This window comes from Trachypithecus francoisi, unplaced genomic scaffold (genome assembly GCF_009764315.1).
Source record: "Trachypithecus francoisi isolate TF-2019V2 unplaced genomic scaffold, Tfra_2.0 Lachesis_group17, whole genome shotgun sequence".
Lineage (NCBI taxonomy): Eukaryota > Metazoa > Chordata > Mammalia > Primates > Cercopithecidae > Trachypithecus > Trachypithecus francoisi.
This window is the reverse complement of record NW_022681462.1, coordinates 65,817,765-65,829,332: the sequence shown is the minus strand read 5'-3', so window position 1 is coordinate 65,829,332 and position 11,568 is coordinate 65,817,765. Positions and strand designations below refer to the sequence as shown.

At 57.0% G+C, this 11,568-nt stretch overlaps 1 protein-coding gene across 3 annotated transcripts; it reads left to right on the top strand.

The window, feature by feature from the left end:
- Positions 1–501: 501 nt before the first annotated feature.
- On the top strand, positions 502–11,330 carry PKDCC (protein kinase domain containing, cytoplasmic). Of its 3 annotated transcripts, none has more exons than XM_033175902.1 (7): positions 503–1,324; positions 5,736–5,858; positions 6,531–6,802; positions 7,428–7,507; positions 7,684–7,884; positions 10,008–10,181; positions 10,390–11,330. In XM_033175902.1, exons 1-7 carry the CDS (start codon positions 686–688, stop codon positions 10,473–10,475), a joined length of 1,575 nt encoding a protein of 524 aa, XP_033031793.1. In that variant the 5' UTR covers positions 503–685; the 3' UTR covers positions 10,476–11,330. The 3 variants fall into 3 exon arrangements, with proteins under 3 accessions (XP_033031795.1, XP_033031793.1, XP_033031794.1); XM_033175903.1 differs by having other exon boundaries at positions 504–1,324; positions 7,777–7,884; XM_033175904.1 differs by lacking the exons at positions 10,008–10,181; positions 10,390–11,330 and adding an exon at positions 9,366–9,503 and having other exon boundaries at positions 502–1,324; positions 7,777–7,884.
- Positions 11,331–11,568: the final 238 nt, after the last annotated feature.

The following is an 11,568-nucleotide window of genomic DNA, read 5'->3' as shown; positions in this document are numbered from 1 at the left end:
AACTGCCCCGAGGCCTCCAGTCCCAGGAGGGAGCGCTGAGATCACTCGCATCTTCGCACCCCGGACTTAGCTGCCCGTCCCCTCCCCAGCCCGTTACCCGCCGGCCTCGCCCCTTTATCTTCCTCCCACTCCGCCCGGCCGGCTCCGTTATCCACCTCCCGATCCCGTTATCCGGCCGCCCCGTCCCCGTTGTCCGCCCTCGCGTTGGGCGCGGAGTCCCCGCGCGCCTCCTGGCCGCCGCCCCTTCCCCCGCGCCCTAGACGGAGCTTGGGGGACAGCGGGCTGGGCAGGGCCGGAGCCGCCTCCGCGCCGCTTCCCAGGCCCGGACGGCCGCGGGAGGAGGTCCCGCTGTCAGTCAGCGGGGAAGGCCGGGCCGGGCGGCCGGAGGGGGCGGTGCCGAGGACAGGCTCGGGCCGGGAGCTGGGAGGCGGAGGCGGAGTGGCAGGGGCGGGGGCGGGGCGGGGTGGGGGCGGCTCCGGGCCTTATAAGCGGCGGGGGGCAGGGCGGCAGGGAGGCAAGTGTCAGGCCGATGTGTCGCCCGCGAGGGGCCGGGGTCCGGGCCGCCGGGGCCATGCGCGTGGGCTGGGCAGGGGGCCAGCGGGGCGCAGAGCGGAGCCGCCTCGGAGCCTGAGCCGCCCGGGGCCGGGGAGCCGCGCGGGGCCGGCCGGCCGGGGGGAGGGGAGCGATGCGGCGCCGGCGGGCGGCAGTGGCCGCGGGTTTCTGCGCCTCCTTCCTGCTGGGCTCCGTCCTCAACGTGCTCTTCGCTCCGGGCTCGGAGCCTCCGAGGCCAGGCCAGTCCTCTGAGCCTTCGCCGGCCCCGGGCCCGGGCCGTCGCGGGGGCCGCGGGGAGCTGGCCCGGCAGATCCAGGCGCGCTACGAGGAGGTGCAGCGCTATTCCCGCGGGGGCCCCGGGCCCGGGGCGGGCCGGCCGGAGCGGCGGCGCCTGATGGACCTGGCTCCGGGCGGGCCCGGCCTGCAGCGCCCCCGGCCCCCTTGGGCCCGGCCCCTGCCCGACGGCGCCCCAGGCTGGCCCCCGGCTCCCGGCCCAGGCTCCCCCGGCCCGGGCCCGCGCCTGGGCTGCGCCGCGCTTCGCAACGTGTCCGGCGCGCAGTACGTGGGCTCAGGCTACACCAAGGCCGTGTACCGGGTCCGCCTGCCCGGCGGCGCCGCGGTGGCGCTCAAGGCGGTGGACTTCAGCGGCCACGATCTGGGCAGCTGCGTGCGCGAGTTCGGGGTACGGAGGGGCTGCTATCGGCTCGCGGCCCACAAGCTGCTTAAGGAGATGGTGCTGCTGGAGCGGCTGCGGCACCCCAACGTGCTGCAGGTACGAGGGTGGGGACGCGGGGGTGACGGTGTTGGCTGGGAGTGCCCATAGACCTTGTCAACCTGGCTGGAAGATAAACCCTTGATCTGGAGTGCCAGTGACTGCGCCCAGGCTAAGCTAGACGCAGAAGCCGGACCATGGCGCTTCCCACTGCACCACTCTGCTTCTCGCGTCTGGGTGGGCGTCCCTTTACCGAAGAACTCCTGGGCTTCTCCGCTTCCACACACCTCTTAAAGACAGACCAGGACAGAGGCTCCCAAAACTCAGGGGTGGGGCAGTCCATTAGGGCTTAGGACTGTACTTTGGGCTGGACTTAGGAGGTTGAACACCAGGGATATTACCCCAAGCCAAAATGACCCTAAGCCAAGACACTTGAGTCAGAATTACAACTGTGTGATAAAGTTCCCCTTCTTGATGGAACTTCTCTCAACTTCCAGTGATTTGTCTGGTTTTCAAAATGAAACGGGCCAGCAACGGGGTTGGGAAGGGCTGGAAAGAGACCATGTGTCAGGCTTGATTCCCATAGAGTCTCCCCACCCACCCACCCCCAGCGCTACCCCAGAAGACACTGCAAGGGGGCTGGGGAGCAGGCTAGAAAAAGGGAACACAGCCCTTCCCAGAAGTGAACCAAGGGTTCCCCAGACCTTAAAGCGGGTCCTTGAGTCCCTGGAGAAGCCTCAAGGTCTCAGCTCAGTGGACAGACTGGCGGCCTGGGGATCTAAATGTCACACTGTCTGAGTGTATATAGATAGCCAAGAGGCTGGAAGGTTGAGAAGGCCAAATGCCCAGGTTCCTACTCAATGGGACTCTGCCTCGCCTGTTCGCTGGAGACACATGGGAGAGCTGAAACCCCCACCTTGTGCCCTCAAGCTAGACTTAGAGTGGGCCTCTCGCAGTCCTAGCACTGCCCTTACACTACGTCCTCTCTTTCAGGTCTCCCTCCATCCTAAGATTAGACAGACTATTCCCTTTGCACATGTCTGAGCAAACTGAGAGGGGAATCCCTGACCGCTGTCGGCCTGGTGAACATGGGGTGTGTGCAGCCTCCCCAACGGATGAACCTTGCACACACCTTCCACCTCCCAGCCCACTCAAACTAACCTTTCTGCACCCAGCAGAAATGACCGGAAACCCAGGAGTCCCTCTCTCCTTTCCTCAGGAGTGAGATGGCGCCCCAGCCCTGGAGGGAGATGGGTGGGCATCGTAGAGTAGGAGAGATTGGCCGAAAAGCTGTTTATACTCCTGTTGGCTCCCAGTCTCACCCTCCTCCATTGTATCCCCCCACCCTGGTCAGACAGTTGTGACCGGGCCCTGGGCCCCAAGCTGATCTCGGGAGCTCGGGCAGAACCAACAGTTGCGTGTAGTGAAGCCTGGCTGCACAGCTCACACTGTGTCTGTCTGCAGCTTCAGGGAGTGAGCCCCTGGTTACGTGGCCATTCTGACTGGGAGGATCTTGTACTCTTTGCTTCCCAGGGACTCTTGGGAACTTTTTGGAAACTCTAGGGTGTCAGCCAGATCCTGAGGGAGTGGAGAGATCTTGAGTGACTTAGCAGGACATAAAGTCTTAGTTGCTTGACTCAAGACCCCTCTCCCTTCAGACGAGTTTGATGTTTGATGTGCTTTCCTATCTTTTAAGAAACTTCTGCCTCACTCTTCCTGCCAGCCCAAACTTCCTGACAGGCATTCAGCTAATGCCCCATGCATCTATCACAGGATGGTCCTCCTCTGAAATGTCAGGCCCCCATCCCAATTCTGAAGGCACCAAAGAACAAATTACAACAGAATAGTTTTCACCCTTCCCTCACCAAACCAAGACCAGGGTTGTCTGGGGTTGGCTGTGTGACTCTTTATTGTAGAGTCCCAGACGAGAGTTAGTGGCCCCAGGGCACAGGGTTGCTAAGGGAGAGAGGGTCACAGGTCCTTTCTACCCAGGAAAAGTGAAAAGTGGGGGGCCCTTTAGTGTGAGTTTAGGGACTGCTTTGAGGGTGGCTCTCCCCCATTCATCTTCTGACCCCCAGGCCCATGTCGCTCTTGCTTCCTCAACTGGCTGTCTTTGCTGGCAGGGAAGCCTACAGTGGGGTCTTCCTGCCCAGGAGGCTTCAAGGCAGGTGTACAGGGAACTAGAAATAATGCTGCTTTAATACCTCTGAGTCATTTAAAATTTCAAAACCATTTGACTGTTTGCTGAACTGGGGAGGAGTCAGAGAACATTTCTAGAGTTCCTAGTGGTGCAGGCCCACCACCCTTCCTCTCTGAGCAGCGCAGAGTTGGTGCTGTGGATTCTAATAGAAAATGCCCAGCCTAGCAGGCCCCACTCTGCACCTCCTAGAGCTTTCTCTGGTCATGCGGATTGCCTGGGCGAGATCTTTCCATCCATCTTCTTTGACCCCTCCCCATCCCACCCCTGACACACGCACACACACTCCCTCATGTGACTGACTCCTCTATAGCCCAGGGCCAAAGGGCAGGGGGGTCTTCCCTCCCCTCAATCTCTCCCCACCTCTCCCCTGTCATCCTGGGGCCCCCAGGCCTGCCTGGGCCCAGATTCTAGCCCTGCTAAAGTATATTTCTTCTCCCAGCTGAACAAAAGATGTGACTAAAATGCTCAGCCTCACGCTTCCTGGGGGGGTTAATGGTGTCTTTTTATTTTTTCCTGAGGGGTGTTGATTAATACCTCGTTAACAGCGCATTTAACGACCTCCGGGTGTTTAATAACCTTCAGAAGTTTCCCACAAAGGCTCAGACTCTGGGCAAGAAAATGAGAACCAGGCCCCAGGGCTGTTCCCCTTACCTTCCCCCCACCCCACCAGGATCTGGGGCCTCCCTGGACTGATGGGAAGGGGGTGGAGAGAGAAGAGGGTGCCTGGAGCTGCCCTGGCCCCCCAAGTCACAGCCCGAGAGTGAGGCCTTCCCCCATGCCAGCAGGATGACGGAGAGCTGAGGGGGCACTCCTGGGGTGGGAAGAGGACTTGTGAGGACCTAGAGTGGCTCTGGGGAGGGTGTGAACGATGATATGAGGGTGACAGTGCACAGGGATATCCAGGCCATGGGCTTAGCATCCCCACCCCTCCACTGCATAGTTCTCCTCTCCCCCAGTCGGGCCTGGACAACTCGGCCTTTGTGTTTCTACCCCACAGGGTGCTGGTTGTTTTGAGCACTATACGAGCCCCTGGCTGCTGTGGAGTATGCTGGAAGAGCCAGGGAAAAGCCTGAGGATGCTGTTTAGGTGGTAGTGACAGTCAGACTGTGCTTCCCAGAAGTCCCTGGGCAGTGCAGAGCTTCTCCCCGCATGATATAGAGTGGGCAGTTCCCTGTGAGGGTAACCCCAAAAGAACTGATCTTCCAGGAGGAATCATCACTCACTACCAACCCCACTGATACACATCACTCATATGCAAAACACACCCCGGCATGTGCCCTTAGGTACCTTGTTCTTATCAACACTTGTTACCAATCTGAGGGAACTTGTTTTTCCTCCCTCAAGACCCACACAGAGAAAATTGAAGCTGCCAGAAGGTAGAAATGGTGAGGGATACAGATTGGAGGAGGGGAGGAGGGATAACGCCCAACCGTATGCTGGCTTGTGTATTAGCAAACAGCATTCTTAGAAAAAACAGATTGTGGCCGGGCACAGTGGTTCACGCCTGTAATCCCAGCACTTTGGGAGGCCAAGGCAGGCAGATCACTTGAGGTCAGGAGTTTGAGACCAGCCTGGCCAACATGGTGAAACCCTGTCTCTACTAAAAATACAAAAGTTAGCTGGGCATAGTGGCAAGTGCCTGTAATCCCAGCTACTCGGGAGGCTGAGGCAAGAGAACTGATTGAACCCAGGAGGTGGAGCAGAGCTGAGATCATCCCACTGCACTCCAGCCTGGGCAACAGAGCGAGGCTCTCTCAAAAAAAGAAAAAGAAAGAAAGAAAGAAGGAAGGAAGGAAGGAAGGAAGGAAGGAAGGAAGGAAAACAGATTGTAGAATCTGAGTGGCACAAATTCACATCTTAGCTCCTGCACTGATCGGCTGTGCCACCTTATGCAAGCAACTTAACCTCTCTGAGTCAGCCTCCTCACCTGAAGTTGGAGATAATAATAGTACCTACTGTGCCCGTTATAAGAATTGAGTTATGCACATAGAGCAATTTAGCAGGGTGCCTGGCACGTGGTTAACTTCCAGTGGCCAGACCTGCCCATTTACCTGAGTCGGAAGGGGTGAAGGGCTGGCATGATGAGTAGGAAGTCTGACTGTAGGGAAGAGAGGGCATGCTTCCCAGGCAACACTGCATTCTCTTCTGGCCTGAGCTGAAGCAAAGGCCTAGGGATGGTTGGGGGAGAGAAAGGGGGAACCTGACAGTCCAGCCCTTCCCTGTCCCCACCCCCACCCTGTGACCTAATGACCTGCCCTCGGCTTTCCCCAGCTCTATGGCTACTGCTACCAGGACAGCGAGGACATCCCAGACACTCTGACCACCATCACGGAGCTGGGCGCCCCTGTAGAAATGATCCAGCTGCTGCAAACTTCCTGGGAGGATCGATTCCGAGTGAGCTTAGAGGAGGGCTTGGGCCCTGGGCTCCTTGCTAGGATGGTTCTCCCTTAGAAGGCCAGCCCTCCAGAGCAGCTCCCACTCCTCCTCCACCCAGGGAGAGGGAGGGGAAGAAGGCACACAGGCTGACTCAGCCACCGGCCAAAGTGTTCAAAAAGAAGGAAGACGTAGAGGATCCCGACATTCTGTGCTCTTGCCCTCCTCACCCCTCCTTGTGCCCATGTACACACCAGCTTGTGGGGGCTGGCACCTTAAAGAGGGGAGCACTCACACACTCACACTCAGCCTGACTGTGGGAGGGCCAGTGTCCTAGAACTAGGAAAGACCTTAATACCATCTTGACCCTCCCGCTATTTCCATACACTGAACTAAAACTACATTCAGGATGCAACTTCAGGGAAGAGACGCATTATCCCTAGACCCTCGCTGCTGCCGTTTCCCACCCACTCCATATCATTTGCAGGGTCAGGCCAGCTGAGAGTTAATAGGAAATCACTGGCCTCCTCTCTAAGGCTGCTGACCTTGGCCTTTGTGGAGCACTGGGACCTACAGAAGAGAAGTGCCAACCCCCACAAGCAAAGTTCAGATTCCACAAGGAGGGCGCCCTCGAGTCCCACAGACCCCCACCCAGGAGAGAAGCAGTGAGCAGTCTTTTCTTCTGCCCCTCAGATCTGCCTGAGCCTGGGCCGCCTCCTCCACCACCTGGCCCACTCCCCACTGGGCTCGGTCACTCTGCTAGACTTCCGCCCTCGACAGTTTGTGCTGGTGGATGGGGAGCTCAAAGTGACGGACCTGGATGACGCACGTGTGGAGGAGACGCCGTGTGCAGGCAGTGCTGACTGCATACTCGAGTTTCCGGCCAGGAATTTCACCCTGCCCTGCTCAGCCCACGGCTGGTGCGACGGCATGAACGAGAAGCGGAACCTCTATAATGCCTACAGGTGACCTCCACCCCCGATTCAGGAACTCCATCGAAGGAGAATGGGCCAGGAGGGCATGGCAGGAAGAGAGCCAACGTGGAGGCCAGCTGGGCAGGGAGACTCAGCCTTGACCAGAGTGAGGGAAGGCTTCTACCCTGTCCAGAAGGGAACCTTCAGGCTTCTGATGGGGAGGCTAAAAATAGCTCCAAGGAGAATCTGTGTTAGGGGGTGGCAGCTGGAAGCTTCTTAAAATAGTGTTGGACTCGGAGCCTAGGGCTGGTGGAACTGGCACTTTTCCCTTCCTACCCGGGCCTTGTGCTCTGGGAAATTCCTCACTGGGCCCCAGCCATAGGGCCGCTCTGACACCGGGGGTCAGTCAGGGGATGATGTGGGGCTGGGAGGTGGGCAAGTCCTGGGAAGGGATGGGAAGCAGGCCCCTGGTTTCGGTTAGTGTGAAGTTAGGTGGTCTTAGCATGCGCCCAGCCCCCTCCCCCAAGGCTGAGTAGACTTCACAGCAGCCTGCCTGGTTGCTAAGCCTGAGGGATCCAGGTCCCTGGCCAGGTTAGCGTTTACCCCAGGTTGGAATAGAGGAAGGATGTGTCTCCAAAGGCTGGATCCCTGAGCCACTGCTTTCTCTCTGCCACAGGTTTTTCTTCACATACCTCCTGCCTCACAGTGCCCCGCATTCACTGCGTCCTCTGCTGGACAGCATTGTCAACGCCACAGGTGAGCTCTCCAGGGCCCATCTGCTTCCAGGCACCTTCCCCCTGCACTCCCCACCCCCAGCAAAAGTGGGGAGAAAAATAACCCAGGGCAGCAGGGGGTCCAGAAACCATCACTTCCTAAGGTGGCATTCTGCTGCAACCTCCCCACTCCCCAACCCTCTGTTCACTGGGGCACAGGCTCTGAAGGCAGAGCAGGGAGCAGCTGGCTGCTGACTTCAGGGAGGAGTGGGAGCCCCAGGCCTCCTGTCTTAGCCACACTGCACTCTGCAGGAGAGCTCGTCTGGGGGGTGGATGAGACCCTGGCCCAGCTGGAGAAGGTGCTGCACCTGTATCGGAGTGGGCAGTATCTGCAGAACTCCACGGCAAGCAGCAGTACTGGTGAGTGACCCCAACCTGATCCACAGGGAAGTGAGAAACAGGTGGGAGGGTGAATGACCCTGCCCAATTAGGCTAAGTGGCCTATTTCTCTATAACCCTTTCTCTGGTTACCCTTGTCTCCAAAGGCCACTCTAGGGGCTCACATAGAATCGTGGAGGGGCTGACATGGAGTAATCTGAGGTTCCATCTCTAGCTGAGCTACAGCAACTATAATTCTGCCTTCAACCTGGGGGTGGACACTGACACCCTACTCTGGATGGCTCCAAACCCTGTCATGTACTGGCTCTGTGACTTTGAGCAAGTTACCCCTTGAACCTCACTTTCCTCATCTGTGAATTGGGTTCACCATTACCCACCTCACCAAATTCTTATGGGAATTAAATGTCAGGTGAAATGGGTGAAAGCAATTAGTGCAGTTCCTATGACACGGCTGGAACACAGTATATGTTTGCTTCCCTTTCCTTCCTCTAATCTCCCGGGGCTAGAAGGGCACTGGATGTTAGGGGAGGCACACACTGAAACCAACCAGGAAGCCCCAAGGCCAGGGGGAGAATTCTGGCCACTGGTTTCAGGCTGTGGTCCTTCTGCTGAAGCCCTGGGGTTTAGCTGGGGTTAGCAGGGGTTGAGGGGTGAGCAGCCTCCATATTCAAGGAGCTCTGGCTAGTCTTAGGGGTAGGGGAGCCCTGTTAGCCTTGTAAATAAAGTTTAACGAGGTGAACAATGGCTGGCTCTGTCCCTGAGGATGCCGTTTATGGGGCTGTAAATCACAGTCAGCCCTGGACTTTGGTCTAGTCCCTGGTAGAAGGAGGCAGGAGGGCGGGGTGGCCAGAGGCCCAGGGCTTCTGCATTATCAGCCCAGAGCTGGGGCTCTCCAGGCAGTGGGAAAGACAGGAGCAAACAAGAGGCCAGCAGCCGAGCAGCTCACTGGATTGTGAGTTTTCAGAGCTTCTTTTTTTTTTTTTTTTTTTTTGAGACGGAGTCTTGCTCTGTCGCCCGGGCTTGAGTGCAGTGGCCGAATCTCAGCTCACTGCAAGCTCCGCCTCCCGGGTTTACGCCATTCTCCTGCCTCAGCCTCCCGAGTAGCTGAGACTACAGGCGCCCGCCACCTCGCCCGGCTAGTTTTTTTGTATTTTTAGTAGAGACGGGGTTTCACCGTGTTAGCCAGGATGGTCTCCATCTCCTGACCTCGTGATCCGCCCGTCTCAGCCTCCCAAAGTGCTGGGATTACAGGCTTGAGCCACCGCGCCCAGCGAGTTTTCAGAGCTTCTGAGGCTCTCTCTGTAGAATGAGATCTCAGCTTTTCCCTCCAGCCCCCTCCCCACTCTTGCTGTGGATTTTTTGCATTTCAGTCCATTTGCATGCCTCTTAACTTCAAAAACCCCTGACTCCCTTCCATCCCAGGCCCTTCTGAAGAACTTGCCTAACTTCTCTCCCCAAGGCCAGGAGAAAATGTGAATGAAGGTTGCTCTGAACCCTTGCAGGCCACACTGGATGCTGGTTAGAAGTGCAGATTCTCAGTTCCACCCCAGACCTCATGAATCAGAATCTCATGGTGGCTCACACCTGTAATCCCAGCACTTCAGGAGGCTGAGATGGGAGGATCCCTTGAGCCCAGGATTTCAAGGCTGCAGTGAGCTATGATTGTGTCACTGCACTCTAGTCTGGGCAACAGAGTGAGACTCCATCAAAAATAATAAGAAGAAGAAGAATCTGCATTTTAACAAGAGTCCTTGGTGGGATTGAAGTTTGAGAAGCCTGGCTCTAACTGTCTAAAATGTCCTGACCTCAGCAATTCACCTAGACAGCTGGGACTCCATGGGTCCCTGTATATGTCTGTCCACCTTGCATGTGCCTGCTATCTTGTACTGCCTGACCCAGCTATGTGCCCTTAGATTTGGGAGATATGTATCTCCTGAAAACCAAGTCTGTCCTTTGTCTTTTTGGATGAATCAGCCCAGTTTCAACAGTGGTAGCTGCCTTCATCTCCATGCTAGAGGGTTGGGCTGGACTTTAGCTTTAACATAGGCAATGAGTCTTGCTGCCCTTTTCAGAAAGTGACACATCCCTGGGCACTCAAACCTGGGCATACAGAGTTCTCATTTTACTCCATCCCCAACCCACAGAGTACCAGCGCATCCCAGACAGCACCATCCCCCAGGAGGACTATCGCTGCTGGCCATCCTACCACCATGGGAGCTGCCTCCTTTCAGTGTTCAACCTGGCTGAGGCTGTGGACGTCTGTGAGAGCCATGCCCAGTGTCGGGCCTTTGTGGTCACCAACCAGACCACCTGGACAGGTGAGCCAGTGGGAGAAGCCCTTCCAAGGGAGATGGCAGGACCTCTTTGGAGGTTGATAGATAGTGGTGGCCCATCGTAAGTCAAGGGGGGTGCTGAGATGATGAGAGAGAGGTATACATGTCTTCAAGGCAGTCAAATTAGGGAGAATGGCCCTGCATCCAGGAAGAGAAACATCCAGCCCTGTTACCTCTCACCTCTGCCCCCCAGGTCGGCAGCTGGTCTTTTTCAAGACTGGATGGAGCCAAGTGGTCCCTGATCCCAACAAGACTACATATGTGAAGGCCTCAGGCTGACCTGTCTGAGGACTCGGCTGACCAGCTGACTATCCTCAGCAGTGGGGCTTGCCTGTGGAGGGAGTGACTTGCACTGGCAGCGCTGCATGTCACCTGGGAACCCCTGCAGACAAAGCTGACATCCCAGACAGACCGATGTGACCAGGACAAACGTGCAATAATGCCAAATGTTAAAATGTGAGTTTACCAGCCTAGCTATGGGACTGCTGGCTCCTAGTCCAGGAATCTTGGGGGGATGACTGCCTCTCCAACCCTCTGGGCTGCAAGCAAGCTCAGGCTAGTCTCCCCAATAGGGGCTGTGTCCCTCCCTGGGACAGTTCTGTGAGCAGCCCCATCACTGTGTTCAGTAGTGTGAGAATGTAGCTAAAGCCCCTGCTGCTGCTGCTGCTGCTGCTGTACTTGCCACGGCAGGCGGGGGGCTGCGTGGGGACAATCCATCGCTGAGTGTTCTCTCAGCTTAGGTCTGGACAGGAGACTTGGCGGGGGAAGCTCCAGGATGTGGGTGATTCTGTACCTGGGGAGGCTATCTCTGACCTCCCAACAGGGGGCAGGCACTCCCAGGCCAGCCCAGGGGTCAGGGGCAGAGGTGCACACCTCAGCATGAGCCAAGACTGGGGTCGGAGGGGAGCAGGTGCGGTTTGAGCCAGGACCTGGGGTGGGGGTGGGGCCCGGGCCTTTCTGCCTCATTTGCTTTCAGTGAAAGCCGCAAAGCAGCCAAAACCAGGCTCTCCCCCTTCCTGGAGTTTGAATATCCAGAATCTTTTGTACTTCTTGTTCATTAAATTGTTTATTTTTGTAAAAAAAAAATAAAATAAAATTAGTTAATAAAATGATGTTTCACAGCAAACTGTTCCCCAGCGACAGTTTCTTAGGTTGTGACTTCTTGGTCCTCAGTTATGTCCTTGGTATATGTTTGTGGGGATGCGTGTGTCACAGGGGAAGATGAGTGAAATCTCAGCAGCAAACCCTGAAGTCATCACAAAGTGTTTTCAGGCTCTGCTCCCACCCATGGTGCCCACCTCCCACTGGGCCCTCCACATCATGTCCCCAAATAAGACATGGGGACTCCCTTTTCCCCCAAGGAAGTTCTCAT